Source organism: Diceros bicornis, chromosome 23 (assembly GCF_020826845.1).
Source record: "Diceros bicornis minor isolate mBicDic1 chromosome 23, mDicBic1.mat.cur, whole genome shotgun sequence".
NCBI lineage: Eukaryota > Metazoa > Chordata > Mammalia > Perissodactyla > Rhinocerotidae > Diceros > Diceros bicornis.
In genome coordinates, this window is record NC_080762.1 from 1,602,554 (window position 1) to 1,626,433 (window position 23,880).

The 23,880-nt window shown below is 43.1% G+C and overlaps 1 protein-coding gene across 1 annotated transcript; it reads left to right on the forward strand.

Moving 5' to 3' along the window:
* Positions 1-5,365: 5,365 nt before the first annotated feature.
* On the forward strand, positions 5,366-20,002 carry IL20RA (interleukin 20 receptor subunit alpha). The gene is made up of 6 exons (XM_058566814.1): positions 5,366-5,457; positions 10,685-10,863; positions 12,084-12,259; positions 12,823-12,967; positions 17,142-17,281; positions 19,217-20,002. Exons 1-6 carry the CDS (start codon positions 5,381-5,383, stop codon positions 20,000-20,002), a joined length of 1,503 nt encoding a protein of 500 aa, XP_058422797.1. The 5' UTR covers positions 5,366-5,380.
* Positions 20,003-23,880: the final 3,878 nt, after the last annotated feature.

Sequence of the window (23,880 nt, forward strand, 5' to 3'; positions counted from 1 at the left end):
CTTAAAACAACAGAAATTTATTCTCTCACAGTTCTGGAAGCTAGAATACGAGACCAAGTGTTGGCAGTGCCACGCTTTCTCTGAAGCCTCTGGAGGAGGCTCCTCTGCTTCTTCCGGCTTCTGGGCATCCCAGGCGTTCCTTGGCTTGCAGAGGCTTCACTCCAATCTTCCATCTTCAGTGGCGTTCCCCTTCGTCACCGTGTCTTCACATGGCTTCCTTCTTATAAGGACACCAGTGATACTGGATTAGGGGCCCACTCTACTCCAGGAGGACCTCTTCTTAACTAATTACAACAACCCTATTTCCCGTAAGGCCACATTCTGAGGAAATGGGGGTTAGGATGTCAATATATCTTTTTTGGGAGACATAACAGCACCCAATAAATATTAGTTGAATGAATAAATATGATGACTCTTGAACTGATATTTCTCATCAATGCAGGAGGGATTGGCTGTAGTGTATTCTGTACAGGAGACAAAGAACAAAAGCCCAAGGCAAATGTATCTCCACATCCTTAAGTTTTCCTGTGGTTTCAAGTTGCTAGACGGCCTGTGCTCAGCACTAAAGAGACACTGGAATAGACCAAACACAGCCTTCTAAGAGTCTCTGTCTTTCTAGTCACCATGCATTGTCTGGGGAACGTGTTATAGCAGGAGCAGAGTTCCTACGTGCATTCTCTAGGATCAGACATGGGTGGAAATAAAAGAAAATATTCTAGAAGGAAAAGGAAAGAACTTCCTACTATGAGATGTGGTGGGATCCAAAAAATGTACAGACTACATCAATATCTAATTTTTTTTAACACAAATTATTTTATATTTAATATCTTAGAATAATACATGTTTTCTCATCAGTCTTGCCTTGTCTTTGTTTAAATTCAACTAAGGATTGGTTTGCAAGGGTAGCAGGTGAGTGAGGAGGCTAAGAGCGTGGGTCTGAACCCAGCTCCTTCACCTACCAGCTGTGCGAACTTGTGCCACTTACCTGACTTCTCTGTGCCTCAGTTTCCTCGTCTCTATAATGGACATGGTAATAAAAGTACCTTCCATAGGACTGTTACGAAGATTGGATGATTTGGTTGTATAAAGCACATTAGTGTCGGCTGCATGGTAAGGAGTCAATAAATGTTAGCTACTGTTTTTGTTATATGTTAGCCAATTTGCCTCGCTTCAACTAAACACCATAACATAAAGGTTTTCATAATATTTATTATGTTTTTTAAGTCTTATGCAAATTGAGTTTTATTCACATACTATGTCTACTATTAAAATAGAATCTCTTAACCTGTCATGAATGGCTTGCACTCTCAGCATTGTTTCTAAGCACACTAAAGACCACTCATGTTCTAGTGAAACCAGAACTATCCAAGGGAGCAAGCAGTCCGTATAACTCTTCTTTGCAGAAAGGTCAGACCTCACCATAGTGATAAATCATTAAAATTCCATAGTCAACAAAAATTTTAACTGATACTGAAAAATAAATTACTACCAACCCCCAACGGTTGATAAATATCCATTTCTGGAAATAAACTTTCTACAAGCAGAGAGACAAGTTATCAAGACAGAGGACTACACGGCTTAATTTGCTCTGATTAAAAATGTTCAGAACCTGGCAGACTATGTCATCACAGGGATATTCTGTGTTCCGGGGAGATTGGAGACAGGCTGATACCAACACGAGACCTCCTTTCTCATGGTAGGTCTGCCCCTGGACAGTATTCTGGTTTATTGACAAGCAGATGATACAAATTGATATCTTTTCTACCCGTGCAATCAGAAAGGTAATGTCAAGTCAAATGAAGAATCTGCAGGACTGAAAGCTGGGATATTCTTCCCTGGAAACGGTGTACAAAACAACCACGTTCATTTTAAAATGTGTTTCTGTTAAAGGCGTTTACTGCTCTGAATCCTTGTCAGTGTATTTACAATGATTTAACTAAGCATTTATCTTTTTTAAAAAATCCAAAAAGTAGTTTCTGTGATCCTCACTTGCTATTAAAAGGCTAATAAGTTGCCGGTCTTCTCCATGGATTTTTAATCTTCTTTGTAAAGATAAAATTGAACTATTAAAAAGAACATTTTTTAAAGATTGTTAAAGCAGGAGTCATTTATAACATCATTGAGAATGGAGGGGCCATTTTTTTCTACCTCTAGTTTAATTTGCTTTTTTTTTGGTGATTAATCTCTGTTAGTTTCTTCATTTTTAGATTCTTTGTTGTATTCATTATCTATTGCTGTGTAACAGATTACCTCAAAATTTAGCAACCTAAAATAACAAATATTATCTCACAGTGTCTGAGGGTCCAGGAGTCCAGTAATGGCTCAGCCAGGCGGTTCTGGCTCAGGGTCTCCCATGAGAGTATGGTCAAGGGGTAGGCTGGGGCTGCAATGATCAGAAGGCTTGACTGGGGCTGGAGGATCCACGTCTAAGCTCACCAATGCGCCTCTTGGCAGGAGGCTTCATTCAGGTCTTCACGGGCCGTGGGAGGCTTGTTGATTGCTGCATGGTTCTCCACAGAGGCCTGTTCACAACAAGGCAACTGGCTTCCCCCAGAGTAAATGATCCAAGAGTGGGAGAGCAAGATAGAAGCCGCAATGTTTTTCATAACCTGATCTTGGAAATGACGTACCACCACGTCTGTCAGATTCTGTTGGTCACACACACCAACCAGACACAGTGTGGGAGGGGACAATACAGGCTGTGATGCCAGCAGGAGGAGATTACTGGGGCCGTCCTGGAGGCTGGCTCCCAAAATTGTGGTAATACACATGACTTACCCATAGTGTAGACTTGCAGAAGACGTGTATGTACATTTCACAATATTTCTTTTCAAAAAATAGAATGGCATGATGAAAAACATCTTTCATATTTTAACATTATTGTCACATTATTAATTCCCTTTATTTAACCTATTATTAACCAGAGTTTGGTAACATTTTGATAATTGGTGTAGCATTTCTAGAGGCTCATTTAAACAATTACAAAACATTAATCAAACTGTCTGTTGAATCAATGAACATTAATGATTGACAGCACATTCCAGAGTATCGTTCATTTCAGAAGAGCAAACTTGCTTTGTTTCCCCATGACAATGACCAAGAAAATTAAATTAAATTAAACTAAATGAGCAATCCATTTTTTTATCCCAAGTTACTTCTTAAAACTTTTTTGGGGTATGTTTTAGGCATTTTGAGAGTTCTGTCTATTGTTTACTTATATTAAAAGATGAACAGAAAGCAATATTTTAGAAGATAAAAATTTGTAAACGTTAAACCTTGAGAAAATGTGCGTGGACTATATATCTAAGATAACTTGTGTTTTGTATCTCCAAACACAAGTTGCCACAAGCCAGAATATTCTATTTCCTTATCAGCTAGTTCTGAGGAGCCGTGCTTCGGCAATGTCTTCCATCTGCGGTATTATAATGCATGGTCTATTTTAATTTTAGTTCTTGCAATTTTGCTTCTTGCTAACCACTCCTCACATGTTAGTGTCATCTAAACATGTAGAACCACAGCATTTTAGATCTGGAAAGATCCTTGGAGTTTTTTATGTTACAAGTGTTCCTCACTTTTGAAGGGTTAAGAAATACTACAATTCATGGTGCTTTCACTTCATGTTCTCTGTTTTGTCCTCAAAAATTTGTTTAAAATTTAGAACCTAGTGATAGCACAGAGCAGTATGAAATCATTGACAATTAGTCACTGTATATAATCTTCAGAAAAAGCCAATACCAGTTGATATGCAGTGGTTCCAAAGAGTTAGAAGAATAGAAATCAAAGATGGATGTTGGGCAGGCGGTCCTTTTGAGATCCTCTCTCCTACCACACACCCACACAGTGGTCAGTTGATAGACCGTCTCTTTGAGTATTTAACTTTCTTCTTAAACATAAAACTGAGATATTAAAAAAAGATCAAGGTTAAAACTGGGAGTTGTTACAAATATAGCACCTGCACACACACAAACACTCAACTGCCGATATTTTGGTGACTCTGCCACATGCTAAAGAGCTTATTTTATTTTAGTATCAGGGTCATATGACAAAGTTTAATTCTAAAGCGAAGAATGTTTTCTTTCTTTTCATTTGACTCTTGGAATACAATACATTGTATAGAACTAATCTTAGCCAAGGATTACCACAGCATAAAGCTAGTTCCTTTCTCTGACATTAGTCCCAGTTAATATACACAAGAATGAGGGACTTTAGCCAAGACTGGCCAGCCTTCAGTGACTTAGCTAAATTTTATTTCCTATGTTTGGTTTGCAATATCAAAGTTTGGTATTTTCCAAGTTCATTGACTAGAATATCTGTACTTATGATAGGATAAATTCTTTGTGAAATCTGATTATTACTCAGTACTTTGTGATCTTTCCAATAGTTTTAATTAATATTTTGATTCTTACATGTTACCACTGAATTTTTTCATTCATTTTAATACAGGAATCATCTTTTCTTTTTTTTTGTGAGAGACTATCCTTCACTTTCCTTTTGTCCTGTTCTAATTTTTTGGTAGTTTCTCAATTCTTTATAATTTCTCTGTGGAGGATTTCTACAAATTAACCCTCTATGATACAGTTTTTCTTAGAGCACAGTTATGTGAACATAGTGTTTAATTAAACAAATTGTCTTCTTTCACTGGTTCCTTTTCTAGTTGTTGTTTTGTTACATACTTTAGTAAAGCTAACCCCAACTTCAACCTCCAAAACTCTGGCCTTTCAGGGTCATCTATCCTAGATTTTATTTCCATATCTAATAAAGGGATTGTTTCCATTATCTGCTGGTGTGTAACAAACTACCCCCAAAGTCTATAGTTTAAAACAATCATTTTATTATTTTTCACAATTCTGAGGGTTAGCAGGGCTCAGCTGGATGGTTCTTCTGCTGGTCTCATTCGGAGTCTCTCCTGCAGCTTCAGTCTATGTTGTGGGGGTTGGGATGTCCCCAGTGGCTTCATTCTGGCCCCTTATTTGGAAGGCTGGGCTCAGCTGGACAATTGGACCTCTCCCTCTTTGCGTGGCCTCTCTACATGGTTTCTCTAGTAGGATACCCAACTTTGCACATGGTAGCTCAGGACCCCCAATGGGCAAAAGTGGGAGCTGCCAGGCCTTCCTAAGCCTTAGTCCCAGAGTCACTTCTGCCACAGTCTGTTGGTTAAAGGGCATCATGGGGTCAGCTCAGGTTCTGTTTGGGAGGAATACACAGGCACAGGTACGGGAAGGCGTGGTTCATGGGGGGCCATGTCTGGAGACCAGCTGCCACAGGCATTACGTTTTCCTTTTTCTCCACTAAGACCTCGAATCCTCTCTCCTCCTTTACAGTTCCCTGTGCCTCTGCTGGTTTGCCTAAGCCTATAAATATCACCTTCTTATCCATAAACATGAAGAATATCCTACAGTGGAGTCCACCAGAGGGCCTACAAGGAGTTGAAGTTACTTACACTGTGCAGTATTTCATGTAAGTTGCTTCTGTTCCTTTGGTGGATTTATAAACACAAGACTCAGACTCCTATTAATTGTGCAAAGACAAATCATCTAGTTGTCAAATGTGTTTGAAAAAAAGAAAGTTTTAGATATTTCATGTTAAATTTTCTTGTTGTATTTTGTTAGATTAAATTAGAAAAGTTTCTTCGTGGAGACAGAAGCATTGGGTGCTTAGGCAAGGGGAAGTTATTTAAATGGAGAAGAAGAAGTTGGTCAAAATGTTAGTCCATGGCTGAGCAAACAAGGAGATCCCTCATTTCTGAAATGTCTAAGCTTACTGGAATCATAAATATTTTAAAGTGAAACTCAGTGCAGAATTCTGCACAACTAGCTGTTCCTATTGAAGAGAGTCGTGAATGGACATTTTCACTCTTCACCTCTCCCTCAAAACTCACTGTGAGCAAGAAGGCTTGCAAAACAGATAACAATGCCCATCTTCAAAGAAAGGAAGGAACTGGCCACAACCCCAAGCGTACAAGGCAAATATTGTGAAATCTGAAGGAAAACACCAGAGTAGCTGAGAGCAAACCTCTACCTTCTTGAACTCCAACAATAGAAAATAATTTCACAAGAATAAATGTCGCAGTACTAAGAGGCTTACCTAACAATCTAAAGATGTGGAATCTCAGGATTTCCACCACCAGAAATTGAGGAAATGTCCCCACTGGGACAACCCAATTTGGTGCCACAGAATGTCAGAGAAGGAGGAGCTGAAAGAGAAATCAGGTTCAAGCGACATATCCATTGTAGAGGTGCAGGCGCAGCCCAGGGAGAAGCCCTGAGGGAGAGGGGTGCAGGAGGAGAGTTGGTAACATGGCTAGGAGGCAGCCCAGGGAGGCTCTGACCTTACAGATGTGCCATGAGCCACATCAGCCTCCTGCAGTCCAAAAGCTGAGGGCGGGCAGGCTCCCTGGCAAAGGCAATAAGATTTGGTGAACAGGTTTGTGACAGACCCTCACTCCTATACTCATTCACCTAATATAGTCAATAAACAGCTGGCCCCAGTCAGAGTCCAGCACAGCGCCTATCCATAATTACTGGAAGGAAAGACAAAAAAAGAGCACAAGTTAAAAATTCCTGGAAAGCTTTCTCATGGAAATAGGAGAAAAATTCAAACCAATAATTGTCTGTAGTTTGAGTCCATAAACAACATGATCTCTAATGGTAGAGCTCAAAGAAAGCAGTCACAGAAGAGATTCTAAGACAAGAGGAAGAACTTTTTGTATTTAAGAAAGTGGGCAGAGCTTAGGAAAAAGAAACTAAAAATGTTATATAGAGATGAAAACCCTATCATAGCTACTGACAGTGATAATTGAACAGGTAATAACGACTGTGTGGAACTGCATATCATAATTGCGTGCTGTGTCTAGGAAAGAAGGATACCCCAGTGAAGTTACTGAACTCTAAGAAAATGAAATGATGTGTGACCATCACAGCAAAAGCAGGACTCAAGTGGGGCAGGGATGGGCTGATTTCTGTCTGGCCACACTCAGCAGAAGACAGTGATGCGTATTCTGAGGGAGAAACAGGTGCGACCTAAGACTTACCAAGTCAACAGACGTATTTTCAAGCAGGTGGGAACTCGGGATGCACTCTCCTGAGATCTTCTTGGGGGGAGCAAACCACTAACTAAAGATAATATCCAGTTGACCGAGAGATAAAGATGAGCCTAGACAAAGACCTTAGTAATGATAGGATTATGGCCAAAAGACTGGCAGCGTGCACGAGGACCACCTCAATGCGGAACCAGGAACAAATAATGACAGGAAATGTGGTTATCGAAGCTCCTCGTAAATGTTTGAACCTAAACAATAATATAACAAATCAGAAAGTGGAGAAAACTGTAGATGTACTGCCTTTCATAGTAGGAAACCATTAAATGTGATGTAAAATGAAAATATTTCATCATTTTAGTAACTAATATCTCAATGTTTTCCATAAACCATTTTCTCAATTTAAAAGATCTTTTACGACTACTATCTCTTGTGGTGATGAGACATTTGAACTATAGCAATTCCTTTAATTTCACATCAATTTCTTTTTCTTTTGAAGTTCAAATCAAGTTAAATTTACTACTTTGACTAGAACCACATGTATGGTGTAATCTAGTTTTTGTCCGTGCGTTCAGCTGTCTGATCACTCTTCTGTGTGTGTCTGAGTGTGACGAGACAGCCAATAGCACGTGTACCAAATGTGTCAGGGTGAGGGGTGTCTGGGTGAACTATTTCTCTCTGATTATACTTTTCTGATTGTTTTAGTGAAGAAAAAACATGTGCTATATTTGCAAAAAAAGATTAAAGTCATTTTTGTCTTTGAGAAGAAAATGGTGACCCCTAAAGGCAGTGACAGACTTCAGCTGCCCTTCACAATGACCTCGTTTATCTAGAGCCTCATCCTCATTTCTGAGGAGTTTCTCAGGAGCCAGTGTTTTAGGAAGAGAGACATTGCTCTGTGAAGAGAAAGAGCTCCCGAGATGCTTTGGCCTCCTTTTCCATTAGGTGGAGCAAAGAGCTTGCTCTGTCCTTCATGTTTATGTGATTCAGAAAAGGATAGAAAAAAAATAGGCAGAGTCGTCTCTGCTCTGTGAGAACAGATCATTTAGACTGTACAACTTTCAAACAAGAATATTGAGAAAGACACTTGCCGTGTTGGAGTTCTTACGTGCCCGTCAAGCAGGAGGTGGACGGACACAGGCAGCGTCTCACAGACAGGGCTCCACGCTCAGCGCCAGGTCGGACAGTCCGGGTCCATCTGCAGGCCGGGAACTAGCCGGTAACCTCGGGCAGGTTACATATCATCCTTTCACACTTTCGAGTGAAGTTTGCTTCCAAGTGCAAGATGAAATGTTAATGACAGTTTAATGATATCTGCCAAAAGAATTTATTGCAGAAAATACAGTGTCGCACTAAAAGCACAAGCTTTGGCGTCAGAGAAGAGCGGTTCAAATCCCGGATGTGCCTCTTCCTCGTCATACGAACTGGAGCGCTCCCTGAATCTCCTGAGCCTCCTGTCCTCATCTATAAAATGGGGTGAAAATAATGGCACCCGCCTCCCAGGTCGTTACGATAATTAAATGAGATAAAGCCTGCAAATCCTAAGCCCCAGGCCCGGCACACGATAGGCACTCGTAAACGTTTCCTGCGGAAACCAGAAAACAATCAGAGACCCCGAGGGCCCCACATGACTGTGTGCCGGGCCTCAGCACCAGTACTGGAGTGTTTATTGACTGACTTGTGTCTATCCGCTTGTCAGACTTACAAAGCGTCTTGTCCAGAATCTGGTAAAGAGCATTTTTCTCCTTCATCAGCACCTGTCTCAGGAAGCTGCCCTGCCCTTGGCAGAGTAAGGACGTTTGAGGAGGGAGGCAGGGTTGAAGAGGCGATGGCAATATTTTTCAAACCACAAGTCAAGACCTGTTGGTGGGCCATGAAGTCAATTTTGAGGGACATACTAGCATTATTTTTAATGGAAAGGATTGGAATGGTGTGGACTGGACTGGAATGGAAAATAACTGAATGCGTGGCAGGGAGTGAAGCTTAGGTATTGTCATAAAACCTGTGTTCTGGTATGTTAGATATAGGTATGTTTTGGGGGGCTGGGTCACAGTGTAAATGTATTTCTTTCTGTGGCTCACAGTCAAAAAGTTTGCAAGCCCCTAGGCAATGGGACCACTTGGATGGAGAAGTTGGTCAACAAGATGGAACTATGTTTCTAATGTCTTCTGGCAGGTACTTACGACACAGGAGACTTGACTTTCAGGAATCTGTTGCCACATTCTGAGAAGGGAAGGCAGCCTCAAGCTTTGGCAACACTTGAAAAAGTCGACATTTCCTTTTCCTCATGACAGCTCTCCCCCTGACTTTTGTGCTGTCTGTTTCTCTTGTCCCTCTTTAGCTGCTGTTACTAAGTGCACTTTGTATCCAACCTTGAAATCTCCATGCTCCTGAGATTTTATCTTAGGCTTTGCTTTGTCGGCATGGACAATTTCATTCATGCCTGTGCCTTCAGGGAGCAGTTTTATGCCATTGATTTCAAAATTGCTACCTCCCACTCACCCTCTCTCCCCAGCCCCGGTGCCCACTGGGCATCTGGTTTGGATATCTTTCACGTGCCTCGAGCTCAGCATGTCCAAAACTGAACCCATTATCTTTCCTTCCCCACCTAGTTCCGCTTTGCCAAACTACTCCTCTCCGGTGTTCCTTTTCTTGGTAAACGTTACCACTCCTCCACCCGTTTGTCCCAGACGGAAAGACATATCGTCCTAACACCTTCATTTCCCTCGTCTCTCACGTACACTCCATCACCAAGTCCTGACTCCGAATCTTTCTTCCTTTTGTCCTATCGTTCATTCCACTGCCGCCATCCTTGTCCAAGCCATCTGCACCTTCCCCGGTATCTTCGGTAGCCTCCGAGCTGCTCCCCAGGCTGCACTCCTAACTCAGTACATCCTCCACGCTCCCACTGTTAGCTTCCTAAACCCAACAGGCCTGCTTCCATCCTCTCAGCAGCCTCCCATGCGACCCTGTCTCTTTCACTGTCTCATCCCGTGTCACTTAAACTCTCTATACCTCCATCTCTCCCACCTGAAAAGTGCTAAAAATACCCCCTCGTTTGCTATGAATGTTGTGTTTTTAAAAAAGGAAAGGAAAAATAAATATGATCAACCTAGTTAATATCATCATCATCATCACTATAATAATTGAAAATGCAGATTCTGATATGTACTCCAACCTAGCAAATTTTCCCCAGAACCTTTGATGGCGAATATATTTTTAAATTTTATGAGAATGTCAAGCTAATTTTTCTTCTAATAAAACAATGACTAATTTTTCTTAAAACAACCCATCAAACTGACCTTAGTATGCATGGTGAACTAAAAACTTACATAGGTAATTACTAGAAGAATTGACCACAGAATATGTAAAATTTTTACTGTAGCCCAAGAATAATAATAAAATACATGCTTTCAAAATGTACTATCCACATATAATTCACAGAAAAGAAAGGCAATTACAGAAAGTCTGACTCACGTCCCTGACAGCTGATGAAAAAAGTTGCAGCAGAAGCAGCTGCTTTTTAATCTCAGTAACAGGCACTTGCGTTGTTCTGAAAGCTCTATTCCGTTTTACATAATGAGTGGTTTTCTCCTATTGTAAAGCATAAAGGGCACCTCATTATTAATTCAGTTTCCTTCTCAGCAGATACGGGCAAAAGAAGTGGCTGACTACATCCGAATGCAGAAATATCAACAGGACCTACTGCGACCTCTCTGCTGAAACCTCTGACTATGACCATCAATACTATGCCAAAGTTAAGGCCGTGTGGGGAACAAATTGTTCCAAAGGGGCAGAAACTGGACGATTCTATCCTTTTTTAGAAAGTAAGCAACACGATTGTCTATTAAACACGTGTTAGCACCAAGTTCATCTGACCTCCCGGGTAACGTCTCAGCCGTGCAGTCAGCCTTACCCGGAGGCCAGCGTCCCGCTTGGCTCTGTCCTGCACCGTGTCCGTCAGGAGGGGAGTGAGCAGGTGCATCACCTCGCAGGATCTCACAGTCTCATCTTCAGAACGTAAGAGTTGGCCAAGTGATCTCTAAGATCTCTCCCAGATCCGAAACTGACGCCAGATGTCAATATTACCAAACCTTGATTTTGTGTTGTTATTTAGTGGAGACTGTGATTTGAGGAACAACTGACAGATTTTTTTTTAAATGTTGTGGGTTTGTAAACCATTGATATATGTCCACAAAATTGACTCAAGATTGTTCTGGTCACCAGACTAAGTCTCTTCTTATGATAAACTTGGTAATGTGGTGACATAATTTCCAGATGTAACTCAGAATTAAGGCAACAGCTTCCTGGTATTTGCTTTTTCAATTTTTCCATCCCCTGACCTGTGGCTGATGCAGCCATGGCGGACCCACGCAGAGCTGCCATAACGAAATTATAAGCGCTCCTCGGTCCTGGAGCTGGAGCCTTTTCCCGATGCCCTTCCAGGTCAGAAGTCAGCGAACTCTGCCCTCAGACCAAGTGCAGCACCCCCGGCCCCCTTCTGTTTTTCTACAGGCCAAGAGCTATGAATGGTTTTGACATTCATATAAATAATAGTTGCAACAGAGATCATATGGCCTGCAAGGCCTAAAATATTTACTGTCTGGACCTCTACGGTGAAAGTTTGTAACCTCTGTTCCAGATCATTCCAGTCACGTCTCCAAAGGTCTTTAGCAGTGCTTCGTTTCTCCGTGTCTGATTTTTACCACTTTCTAAATCATATTAATGTTATTTATCACCAACTTTTCGAGTCACAGGAGGGTTGTGAACACTTTCCATTGTATTTCCACCATCAAGTACTGTTCATCCCTGTGACTGGGAACCAAGTAAAGACAACACTTGCATTTGCTGTTTGTACGTCCTGTCGGGGTGTGTGAAATGACTGTTTCCCGATTTGGCATGACTTGGGCCCCCCTTAGAGCACCACGAGCATCTCGAATAAGAGGGTTGGCTTTACAGCATTGATCTCAGTAGGACTGTATTGTAGCTTTATCCAAGGTGATTTCTACGTCTGAACCTGATAATTCCCTCTCCCCTCCCCTTTAAGCACAAATTGGCCCACCAGAGGTTGCTTTGACAGCTGACGAGAAATCCATTTCTATTGTTCTGACGGCTCCAGAGAAGTGGAAGAAAAATCCAGAAGAAAGTTCTATTTCCATGCAACAAATATACTCTAATCTGAAGTATAATGTGTCCGTGTATAACGCTAAATCAAACAGAACGGTAAGCCTGAAATGGAACGGGGGCATATAATCTGTGTTGCTTTTTCAGCCAATACTGGAACAAGCAGCCTTGATGTTTTAATTCTCTGCATGTGAATCTGGGAAGATGTGATATTGGAAAGAGATGCCGTACAAGATGCAGTTGAAGTTGATGTGTAGAAATTTGGAGAACTTCCTTCAGAGTTCCTTTCCAGAAACTCTGTTATGGGGTGTGAGGTTGCTCCTGGAGTGCAGAGCGATCATCCAGCCCACTTGGGTGGAGAGCTTTTACTTGCATAACATCTGTCAGTCACTCTCCAAGAAAGAAAAAAATGTTACAAGAGCACAGGGCAAAGGTGAATAAGAAATCCATCCTTATGTCACTATTTAGAACAGTTCCCGTTCCTGACCACACTCTGCAAGCTAGAGGAAAGGGTATTTTAGAGCTGTCACTGAAAAGAAAGCTTGTAGTGATAGTAAAGCATTTAATGGTGTCTCGGTCTCTTCTTTCCTTCTAGAGTCGTTTGTCTGGGGTGGTGCTGGAAATCTTTGGCTCTAACTGCTGTTTGCAATTCCCTATCCTAGTGGTCCCAGTGTGTGACCAGCCACACGCTGGTGCTCAGCTGGCTGGAGCCGGACACTATGTACTGTGTCCACGTGGAGTCCTTCGTCCCAGGACCTCCTCGCCTTGCTCAGCCCTCTGAGAAGCAGTGTGTCAGTACTTTGAAAGGTAAGCTTAAAAGGTCTCAGCTGGCCTGAGGAAGGAACTCGGATGAAACTAGAAGGAAGTATGGTGGTGTAGACAAGGTTTTGGCAAATTGTGTCTACCAGAAACAGGTGGAGGCAAAGGCAGAAATGACCATCACCAAAAACGCATTGCACAGCCTGGGACGCTGCCACTGAGCTCGGCCCACGTCAGGAGGTGTTTCCACCCCACGGGGACCCCTCAGCTCCTGTCCTGGCCTCCGCCGCCAACAAGCCTCTGCCTTGGAAAATAACGATTAAGAATTTTTACACACTTCTTTTTTCTTGTTTAAAATTATAATCACTCTGGTCAGTAAAAGTTCTGTGGTCTTCAAGAACATCTGACAATTTTATTGCTAGAAACAAAGCATTATCCTAAAAATACTATTTTTTATTGAGATAACATTGGTTTATCACAATATATAAATTTCAGGTATACATCATTATATTTCAATTTCTGTGTAGACTACATTATGTTCACACCCAAAGACTAATTACCATCCACCATGATACACATGTGCCCTGTGACCCCTTTCTCCCTCCTCCCTCCCCCCTTCCCCTCTGGTAACCACCAATCTAATCTCTGTATCTATGTGTTTGTTTGTTGTTGTTGTTCTTATCTTCCACTTATGAGTGAAGTCATAGGGTATTTGACTTTCTCCATCTGACTTATTTCACATAGCATAATACTCTCAAGGTCCATTTATGTTGTTGCAAATGGCAAGATTTTGTCTTTTTTATGGTTGAGTAGCATTGTGTATATATACCACATCTTCTTTATCCATTCATCCATTGATGGGCACTTGGGTTGCTCCCAAGTGTTGGCTATTGTGAATAATGCTGCAGTGAACACAGGGGTGCAGATATCTTTTTGAATTATAGATTTCATGTTCTTTGGATAAATACCCAGTAGTGGGATAGCTGGGTCATATGGTATTTCTATTTTTAATTTTTTGAGAAATCTCCATACTGTTTTCCACAGTGGCTGCACCAGTTTATGTTCCCACCAGCTGCATATGTTCCCACCCTCCACATCCTCTCCAGCACTTGTTATTTCTTGTCTTTTTAATGGTAGCCATTCTGACAAGTGTGAGGTGATATCTCATTGTAGTTTTGAGTTGCATTTCCCTAATAATTAATGATGTTGAACATCCTTTCATGTGCCTGTCGACCATCTGTATATCTTCTTTGGAGAAATGTCTGTTCAGGTCTTCTGCCCTTTAAGAAGAATCTTTGGCTCCCTTGGGAACACACATTTCAGGCTCTGCAGGCTGTGTTCAGATGCCGCTCACTGGCTGTGCAAGCTCTGGGATCCGCAAACCAGTAATTACTCCCTCCCTCCTCCACTTGCTTCTCTTTCCTTCCTTTCATTTGCCTCCTTCTCGTGTTCTCTGAACGTGGCTGTTAAGGGACTGTGGTTGAAGGTTCTCATTCCTGTTAGGAGACAGATTAGGAGCCTGGCATTTGTTTAATGTTCTTCCCCCAGGGTGAGAGGACCTTGAACTCAAGACCTGAAAGTTGAAAATAAATCCTAGTGTTTACCTTCATCGACAGGCTCTTCATCCATGATTCCTCTGTTTCTCTCCTCCCAACATGCTGGCCTAGGGCAAGCGTCACAGCCTTTCCCCCAAGCCTTGGTTCTGTCACCCACCATGCGATGGGAGTGGGGACAGAACCCATTTTCTGCTTCCCTCACGCCTCCCACATTTCAAGATGAAACTGTCCCAAGGAACAAAAAGGGAATTCTGTGAGTACATATCAAAAGTGAAAAGCTTTTGGGGTTGGCCAGGTGGCGTAGTGGTAAAGTTCTCACGCTCCACTTTGGTGGCCCAGGTTCACAGGTTCGGATCCCAGGCACAGACCTACACCACTCTTCAGCCATGCCATGGCGGCATCCCATATACAAAGTGGAGGAAAATTGGCACAGATGTTAGCTCAGGGACAATCCTCCTCACCAAAAAAAAAAAAAGGAAAATCTTTCTTTCTGAATCTCCTTATCACACCTTTCCCTTTAAAACGAGGGTTCTCTGCCAGATGTCAAATAAAACTAAAAGGCTACAAGCAAAAGGCAGAACAAAGCAGATTGAAGAAATCATTTTTCTGTTTGGAAAAGCACTGTGTGTACCAACAGCTTGACCAGTGGCCAAATGTGGGAATGGCTTTCCCGTGGAAATCATTTAAGCCGTTGGCAGAGCTAAAGCAGCCAACCTGTGGATGAAACTGAATACTTCCTGGGATCCAGCTGGAGCCGACTTTCTCTCTAGTCCAGGAGACGTGACAAGACAGCAAGGATCCGTCTCAGGTGCTCACCTTTTCGTGATATCCCAGCTGTCCCATTGCCCCAGACACCTGCCTGAGACACTGCATGAGGGCCTACTCTCTAAAAAATCAGTCTTACTTCTTCTGGGACTCTTTTGAAAGAATACTTCTGCTCTCCACAATCCCCCAATCCCGAAAATACAGACACAGTTTGTTGGTCTATTGTAGCAGACAGGTGCTGTGTACACTAAGTGACACCAGCCACTGTTGTCATGCTCTTTTTAATTAGGGCAGGCTCAGTGCAGAGACCAGGGATGTAGTAGGAGGACTGGACTGATAGCAGCCTGAAGTCGGGGCTGCTGATGCTCGGCCGCCTACACCATCTGCATTGTAGTGCTGGCACGGTCTCCAAGGAACCAGATCACAGACGTGCTCTGCAGGAAATGTTGAGGAAGAAGAGCCTGCGGTCAGACCCCCGAACCTGGACTTTTCCCTCTGGCTATTGTTGACCACCCTCACCATCCATGATGCTCCTATTCCAGTCTTTAACTAAAGAGTTAACCACACAGCGACTCTGCTGCTTTCCCTTGGGCCTAGGCATCAAGAGCATCCAACGTCCGCATGGATTAGAATGCTCCCACAACACTCTTGCTGATTTTATTAGTCTGTGAGGAACATGCTAGAGCTTTTATAATTTGTGCTAAAGCTGCTCCTTTTTCTACTGCTATATTAGTCAGGGTTCTCCAGAGATCAGAACCAATATATGTATAATCTTCATATATATCTATATATCCATAGGGATGAGATTTATTTTAAGAAGGGGGCTCGCATGATTGTGGAGGCTGGTAAGTTCAAAATCTGCAGGGCAGACCACCGGCTGGAGACCCAGGGAGGAGCTGATTTGTAGTTCTGGTCTGAAGGTAATCTCCTGGCAGAATTCTTTCTTTCCCAGAGTGGTCAGTCTTTTTTCTATTAAAGCCTTCAACTGATTGGATGAGGCCCACCCACAGTAGAGCGTAATCTGCTTTACTCAAGTCTACTAATTTAAATGCTAATTTCATCTAAAAAATGCCTTCTCAGAAAGATCTAGCATAATGTTTGACCAAGTATCTGGGTACCAAATTGACATATAAAATTAACCATCACAACTTCCAAGAACCCATAGGAGCTTAAAAAATGTAAGTTAGACACAGTGAGCCCTATTCATCAACGATATGGTCTGATGGTTGGTGGGCCAGGGCTGCTCCTCTTAGACCTGTTCACTAGGTCTTTCCATCCTCTGTGGACTTTTACTCGTCATACCTACAGCACAGCAGGACCTGGGAGGGAGTTACTGCCATTCTCAGCACACGCCAGCCCAGCCACCTCCCCACACATGTTCCCAGGCTCCAGGCCTACCCAGAAAGCCTGGCCAACCCACATGAGGAGGGTTCTGTTAGTCACACAGAAGCTGACACCGTACATTCCCATCCTCTACTGAATATGGAGAGATTGAGTCAAATGAGTGGCGGAAAAGTGGGGCAGCTCAGTGGGGTCTTGACGAGAAGGTTTTGTTGTTTGGTTTGAAGTGCTGTGAGGTGCCTGAATATCAGACACACTTACCTTCAGCTATGAGAACCAGCATGAACCTCAGAGCCAGACGTGAGATGCTGGACTATCTGTGGACTTGGTTACTGATGCATCCTTACTGTAAAGGTTGAGACGGGTCCAGAAGATCCTCGAGGCCATCTATTGTCAGAGAGAGTAAGAACTCTGAAACATTTTATAACATTTAGCTCAAGCTTCTCAATTTATAAATGAGAAAACTGAATTCCTAGATGGAGGTGACCTGCCCAGAGCCTCTTGACATCACGTGTTTTCCCCCAAATCACAGCTGTCTACCCCCCACCTTCTTTTTACAGACCCAGCATCAGCATTGAAGGTTGAAATCATCTTCTGCTACATTTTGCCCATATCTGTTACCGTGTTACTTTTTTCTGTGATGGGCTACTCCATGTACAGATATGTCCACGTCAGCAAAGAGAAACACCCAGCAAATTTGGTGAGTACTCGGTGTGGCAGGAGTGGTTGTAACAGCACCTCCAGGAGGATGGACAAGGAGGCTCTAGAACAGACACCGTTCCCTTCGTGGGGAGAGTGAGTAAGTTTAAGAGCTGACGAATTAAAAACACTTCTGTATTAGATTAGCTCACTAATATAACCAAAGAGAAAGGGTCCTTAGCTTCGACAAAAATTCTACATTTAATGACCAGATTATACCAGGTCTTGAGGTACACAGACTAAGTCGTGACCCATGCCCTTCCCGAGGTTCAAGTCTAGTTGGGGGCTAGAGTTTCACAATGATACGAGAAGGCTAAGACGAAAGCAGGCACGGGGGGCTCTGGGGGGGGCACTGGAGCCCTACATGGTATCAGGAGAAGTTCCGTGCCTGGGCTGGTCAGCAAAGGTGAGTAAGAGTCAGGGCATCTGCTGTGCAGAGGAAGCAGCGGGGCAAAGGTGGGCGGATGCTCCGGAAGCCACATAATGTTGCCAAACCGTGAGGTTCCTGATGAGCTACGAAAGATGAGACTGGAGCAGGGGTGGCAGGACCAGGTAACGGGGGAATTGGGTGTTATTCTAAGGAGCTTAGGCTTTATTCTGTTGGCAAAGAGAACTCTCTGTAGGGTTTTGACTTAGGAGTGTCATGGTCGATATTGTGTCTTAGATCCAGCTGGGTAGTGGTCTAAGACAACTTTATGGGGCGTAGGACCAGAAACAAGAAGAGCAGGAGGAACCGTGGTAGTTCTCCAGGGGAGAGAAGATGGGTGCCTAAGAGAGGAGAGTGGGACGCAGGGCTGGAGACAAAGACACGGAATAGAAACACACGTAGGAGGAAAATGGCTGGGACTTAATCATTCACAGCGGGGAAAGGCAAGAAAGTAGACGAAGGAATAAACCTTACACTCTGGACCCTGCACTGAGGGTTCCAAAGGGCTGAGCCTATTTGAACAATAAAAATGATTTCTTTGGGAATTATTAAAATACATGTCCACATGTACGCTATGCACACGTGTATTCCTGTGAGTTTGGTTTTAAAATGTTTCTATTATTCTGCCTGCCCTTAGGTTTCAGAGTTCGCCTTTTAGTGGCAGAGGGAGACCTTTTCTGGGAGGAAAATTCACAGGAGAATTGACCACGTGACTTTTTGAAACCAAAAGTTTTGTGAAAGAGTGAGGCTGCAGGCCCTCTTTTGCAATGTTAGATGAAATCACATCCCAGGGTGGACAATGAGAAGTGTAACCCACCTCACCATCGGCACCCTGCACAGGCACCTTCCACACGTACCCAGCAAATTCAATCTCAAACGACTTTTCCTGATGTGGTTTAGAGTTTCTCTGTCTGCCACAAACTGACAGGTGAATTTCCCTTTTTAGCCCCATACAATGGAATGGTGTACGGGGAAGTGAGTACTCACGTGCTGTTTCCCTTTTTACATGAGTTTTTATGCCCATCCACATTCATGTCCAGAGAATATCCAAAGAAGGCTGGTAGCCCAGGTGACCACAGCTTATTAGCAAATATGGTGTAAACTATAATTAACAAAGCAATTTAAAAAAACTCTATCTCACTGAGTCCTCGCCGCTCCTCATATGGCAGAGATTCTGATTTTACGGAATTAAAAACCAAGCCTTGAGAAATTAAATAACTCCCCTGAACTCGTCAGCTGGTTAGAGGAAGGCAGTCACACCCCAATCCTGCGACTGGATAACAGCCCCCCAGGGAACCACTTTTCGCTTCTGTATGCGTTTTTCGTGTCGTGGGTCCCTTGCCTGGATGTGCAAGTTTTCAGTGTATTCCAAGCATAACTTTCCCTTCCTTGACTTGGTAAGAATAGGTCTTTAAAACTAACTGATGACAGTATAAATTCTACTTAACAGCTGTTTTTAATGTCTATCTAAAGTGAAAAGGTGAAAACCATTCTCTTCTCTCTTCATAGATTTTGATTTATGGAAATGAGTTTGACAAAAGATTCTTTGTACCTGCTGAAAAAAGTGTGATTAATTTTATCACCCTCAATATTTTGGAAGATTCTAAAATATCTCATAAGGATGTGAGTGTAACGGAAAAAAGCAATGATGTGTGGGGCCTGAGTGAGCCCAGCGAGGACCAGGACCCCCGTCGGGAGGAAATGGAGGTGACACACCTGGGGTATACTTCACAGTTGATGGGCGTTTTCTGTGGCTCTGAGGAAACCAAAGGTGCTTCCCACCCCCAGCCAGAGTCCCTCGGCAGACCGGTACCCACAGATGCGGCCGTCACTGAATACAATAACGATGTAAGAGCTGCTGACATTGTGGGGCCTGCAGACCAAGAGCTTCATTTGCAAGAGGAGGGGTCCCGACAAAGACAGTTATCTGAGCGACAGGCGGCTTTGGCAGACGTGGGCCCAGGAACACTGCCGTCTTCATATACCCCTCAGCTCAGAGACTTGGAGCGCCGGCCACAGGAGCAGGTGGACACAGAAGAGGGGCCGGAGGAGGAGCCGTCGACCACACTGGTCGACTGGGACCCTCGGACGGGCAAGCTGTGTATACCTTCGTTATCCAGCTTTGAACGTGACTCAGAGGGACGTGAGCGTCCTGAGTGCGAGGACCTCCTGGAGGACGGCCTCTTGTCCAGACTGTGCGAGGACCAGGCTCCAGACAAGCCACTGAAAGAAAATGAGACCTACCTTGTGCAGTTCATAGAGGAATGGGGGTTGTGTGTGCACATGGGAGACTGATGCCCCCACTTCCCTCGGCAGACCCCCGTCACAGGCATGAGAGTCAGGCACAGAGTGCCCGGACGGTAAAGGGCCTGGATAGAAGACGTTAATGCGATTCTTCCGTGTCAGTGAGAATTCTTACTCCTTTCTTCTAGTCTCCTAGCCCTTGTCCGTTCTGCCTCCTGCGGGCAGCTGGTTCAGGGATGTGGGTCTTGTACAGTGATGGGGGCGCCCAGGGTGCAGGGCTGACCCAGCTCTTTGTACCCAGCTAGTGTCCAAGAATGTTTGCCAAACCTGATGCAGAGTTTATGCAGGTGGGCATCCTGTGGCATCTTTGTTTATCGTTTCCTAACAAGCACGCTTCTACAACTATCTTTTGGGCACTTACCCAGTGTACAGTGTGTAGTACTGTAAAAACATTTCATGAAGACCATTCCTTCTATAAATACTACTTTTTTAGAATTGGGTTTATTGTCAGAAAGATGAGATACTTAAAACATACAAATACTACCAGGTGGGTGGTAACTCAGCCACATTTAAAGACCCTAACTCTCTACTGAATCACGACAATCCATGTTCAGTGTGAATACATCGGGCACAGGTCTTCTTGAAGTCACACGATTTGAGCTACTTGAAATGGCCATATTAATACTTTATGAGACGTTCTGGAGTGTAAACATAAATTGTTATTAATACTTTGTTGTCAGAAAATGTCCTCTTAATAACTTAGTAGGGGCTTTTTAGCAGGGGACTAAAGTGAAAGAAAATGCCACATTTTATAATAGAATATTACATTTATTTCTAGAAATGTGTTTTTTAAAAGATATTTACATAGTCTGTAAGTAGAACGTGTTTAGCAGCTGAAACCCTGTGTCACAATTGTAACATTAAATATTCTATTTGAATGGACAGCGCCTCAAAGACTCCTTGGAATGTGTATGAATGAATATCCCTCGTCTACATAATCTTAAAATCAGTAAATAAACAAAGACATACAATAGAAATCAGTTAAATGAACATGTGAGGGAGAATGTATTAAAAACCTGACATAATTTACTGTGGGAGCTGAACTGCACCTTAAACAACACCATTGAGTTAAATTCCGGTAAGTATTCCCCTCTCCTTCACCATTTGCGTAAAAGATTAAATTCTACTGTCATGCTGCATTAAAATACGACAGAATCTATTAAGTTGAACCGTATAAAATTCTTACTATTTGACTGTTTTTGAACCGCAGAAACAGCAATTTCCTATGATTTACCTTAATATATGTTTGTTTTAATCACAAACTCATAATCCGTGGATGTTCTTTCAGGAAAACAGATCACAGCCATATCTCCTTATTTGTATTTCTGGCACAGGCAGACGTCCCTGGTGGAAGAGATGGATTCTGCAGTTACGGTCTTTTGAGATTGTCCACAAATCCAAACAGTTTCTGATCTAATGGTTTAATTTAGAGCATAATTAGATTAACCAGAGTGTTCTGTTCTTCTCAGTCTTTGTAGAAATGACTCTGCTAGTTTTGAAGAACGAATTTGTAATACTAACTGTAAAAGAAGTTCAGAGGGGAAAGAATGAGTCGTTATTAAGAGCAAAAAGAAAATCAAGTGACTGGTGATAGTTTGGCGTATTCATTCCATTCACAGAGTATGTATTGAGCGCTTGCTGTCTGCTGTAGTGTCTTCGCCCGTGAGGGGGGACCATCCCTAGGCTTGTTCTGAGGATGGAGAGTTGGACTACAGAAGGCTCTCAGTGCGGAGCCCAGCACACAGCGAGCGCGGCACGAGTGTTGTCATCATTAACCGCCAGAGCGCGTGCTTGGCACCAGAAGGAGAAGCCTTTTAGACAGATGACCATTTTGATTCAAAGGCAGTTTGCCTCACTTTGTTTCTCTCACCTAAAAGTACAATAGCAATGTGCTTCCTACTTCATGGCTTCAGATTGAAACCCGTCAGTGGGTTTGTAAAAGGGAACCTATTTCTGAGTTGCTGTTACATCTCTTGTCATTCCGAGCATGTCAGAAGGATTGAACATTTTTTCAGTTTTGTTAGTGCAGTACTTTGCAGCATATATACACACACGCGCATATAATCAAACGTGAGCACGTGGTAGGTATTTCCTGCGGGGAAAGGTAACATGTTCTGAGATGCTGCAGTGCACCTGTGGGAGTGGCAGTGTCGTGCATCCTGTCACCTCTGTGACCAGGGCCTCCTCAGCTCCAAGAGTCGTCCTCTGGGACCTCGTCAGGCTCCTTCCCCAGGGCCTGCGGTCCATAAGGAGCTGGGAGGCTGAGGTTTCAGAATCTTCGACAAGCGCCCTCATCCTCTCCCTGGCTGTTCGTCAGGTCTGGGATTTTACGTACCTCTTCCACAAGAGGGAGATTTTCCTCGTGAAAACATCTATTGGTGGCTCTATTTCCATGCCTCATAAATTCTAACCAACTGGGTAAACAAAAATACCCCCCTACAAAGTGAGTGAAACCTAGCACCACACCTTGCATGTGGAAGGAGTACATGAAAAGGGACACTTGCCCCCTCAGCCTACAGCATGGGGACGGTCTGGTGCCCCAGGCTGAGCGCAGCTCAGAGGACATCGATGCCAAGAACCGCTTGTACGGCCTAGAGCGAGGCTGCCCAGCCCGTAAATCTAATGAGAACATCAAACAGAGCTCCACCCGCCCGAGTTGGTGCCCCTGGTCATCAATCAAGTTCCTCCTGGGCCACACTTTACCACCCCCACTTCTTGAGATGAATTTTTGCTAAATCATCTTCAAAGAATTGTTTTCTCTGTTTCCTTTGTGGTTCCCACATTATATCTTCCATAAATCTTCTATCCACATTTTTTTCAAAGACTGCTCGAAAGCAGGTGCCTATAATTTTTTAATAAATAGTGCTATAGTTCTGGGTATTTTAATAGTAGTTTTATCTTTTACCATAGAAGATAAATGTACACATATTCATTGTAGAGTAACTAGACATAAAGGGGAAAAATAAAAATGACCTGAAAGACTCCCACCCAGATTTAACCACACAAACATATTAGGGCAGAGAAATGATTCCCAACTAGGGATGATCTTGTCCCCCACGAGGGACATTTGGCAACGCCTGCAGACATTTCTGATTGTCACAACTCAGGGAGGGTGCTGCTGGTGCCTAGTGGGGAGAGGTCGGGAGAGCTGCTAAACATCCTACAATGCACAGGGTAGCCCCATAACAAAGAGTTACAGCCCAAAACGTCAATAGTGCCCAGGCTAAGAAACTCTGGGGTAGAATTTTCTGGACAATTTCAATGCATATATGTAGATATTTTTTCCCAAAAAGAGGGAACATATTGAACTTTTTTATAGCTTCCTCTTTTCACTCTAAAATATATAACAAACTATCTAACTATCCTTAGATTAACTTTATGAAGCACCCATCTTATTCAAGCTAGAAATACTGAAATGACAGATTATGAATTATTATTTTTTCTAAACTTAATGCTTTAAAATTTTTTTTCATCAAACAGCAGCCTAAAGTTGGAGTTATTAAGAGCCAATTGCTGTGTGTCCTTTAAAGATAATTGAACCTCTCAAAAATGTTATTTCCTGAAAATCACTTCCTCTGCAGAGTGGCTGGATGACTATTGGGTGGTCCTTTATCTTCCCTTTGAGGGGTGGGACTTCTCCATGCTTAGCTTCTGTGACCTCTCCTCTTAGCGTCTCCAGGATCTTCAGTGATGGGCGCGTGAAGGCAGCCTTGGCTTTCGCTATGAGTCCTGGGCAAACCTTCAGGTTCATCACTGATCTTCCTGCAGACTCCTCTACCCGTGGCGGCTGCAGTGTTTCTTTGGTACTTTGGTAGTTTCATTCCGTAACAAATTTTCCAGTTGGTTTTCATTTCTGAATGGGATGCTGG

Coding starts and splice junctions, on each gene's coding strand:
- IL20RA (XM_058566814.1), top strand. CDS start 5,381: ATGAAGAATATCCTACAGTGGAGTCCACCAGAGGGCCTACAAGGAGTT. Junction 12,260..12,822: donor ACGCTAAATCAAACAGAACG/GTAAGCCTGAAA, acceptor TCCCTATCCTAG/TGGTCCCAGTGTGTGACCAG. Junction 17,282..19,216: donor AGAAACACCCAGCAAATTTG/GTGAGTACTCGG, acceptor CTCTCTTCATAG/ATTTTGATTTATGGAAATGA.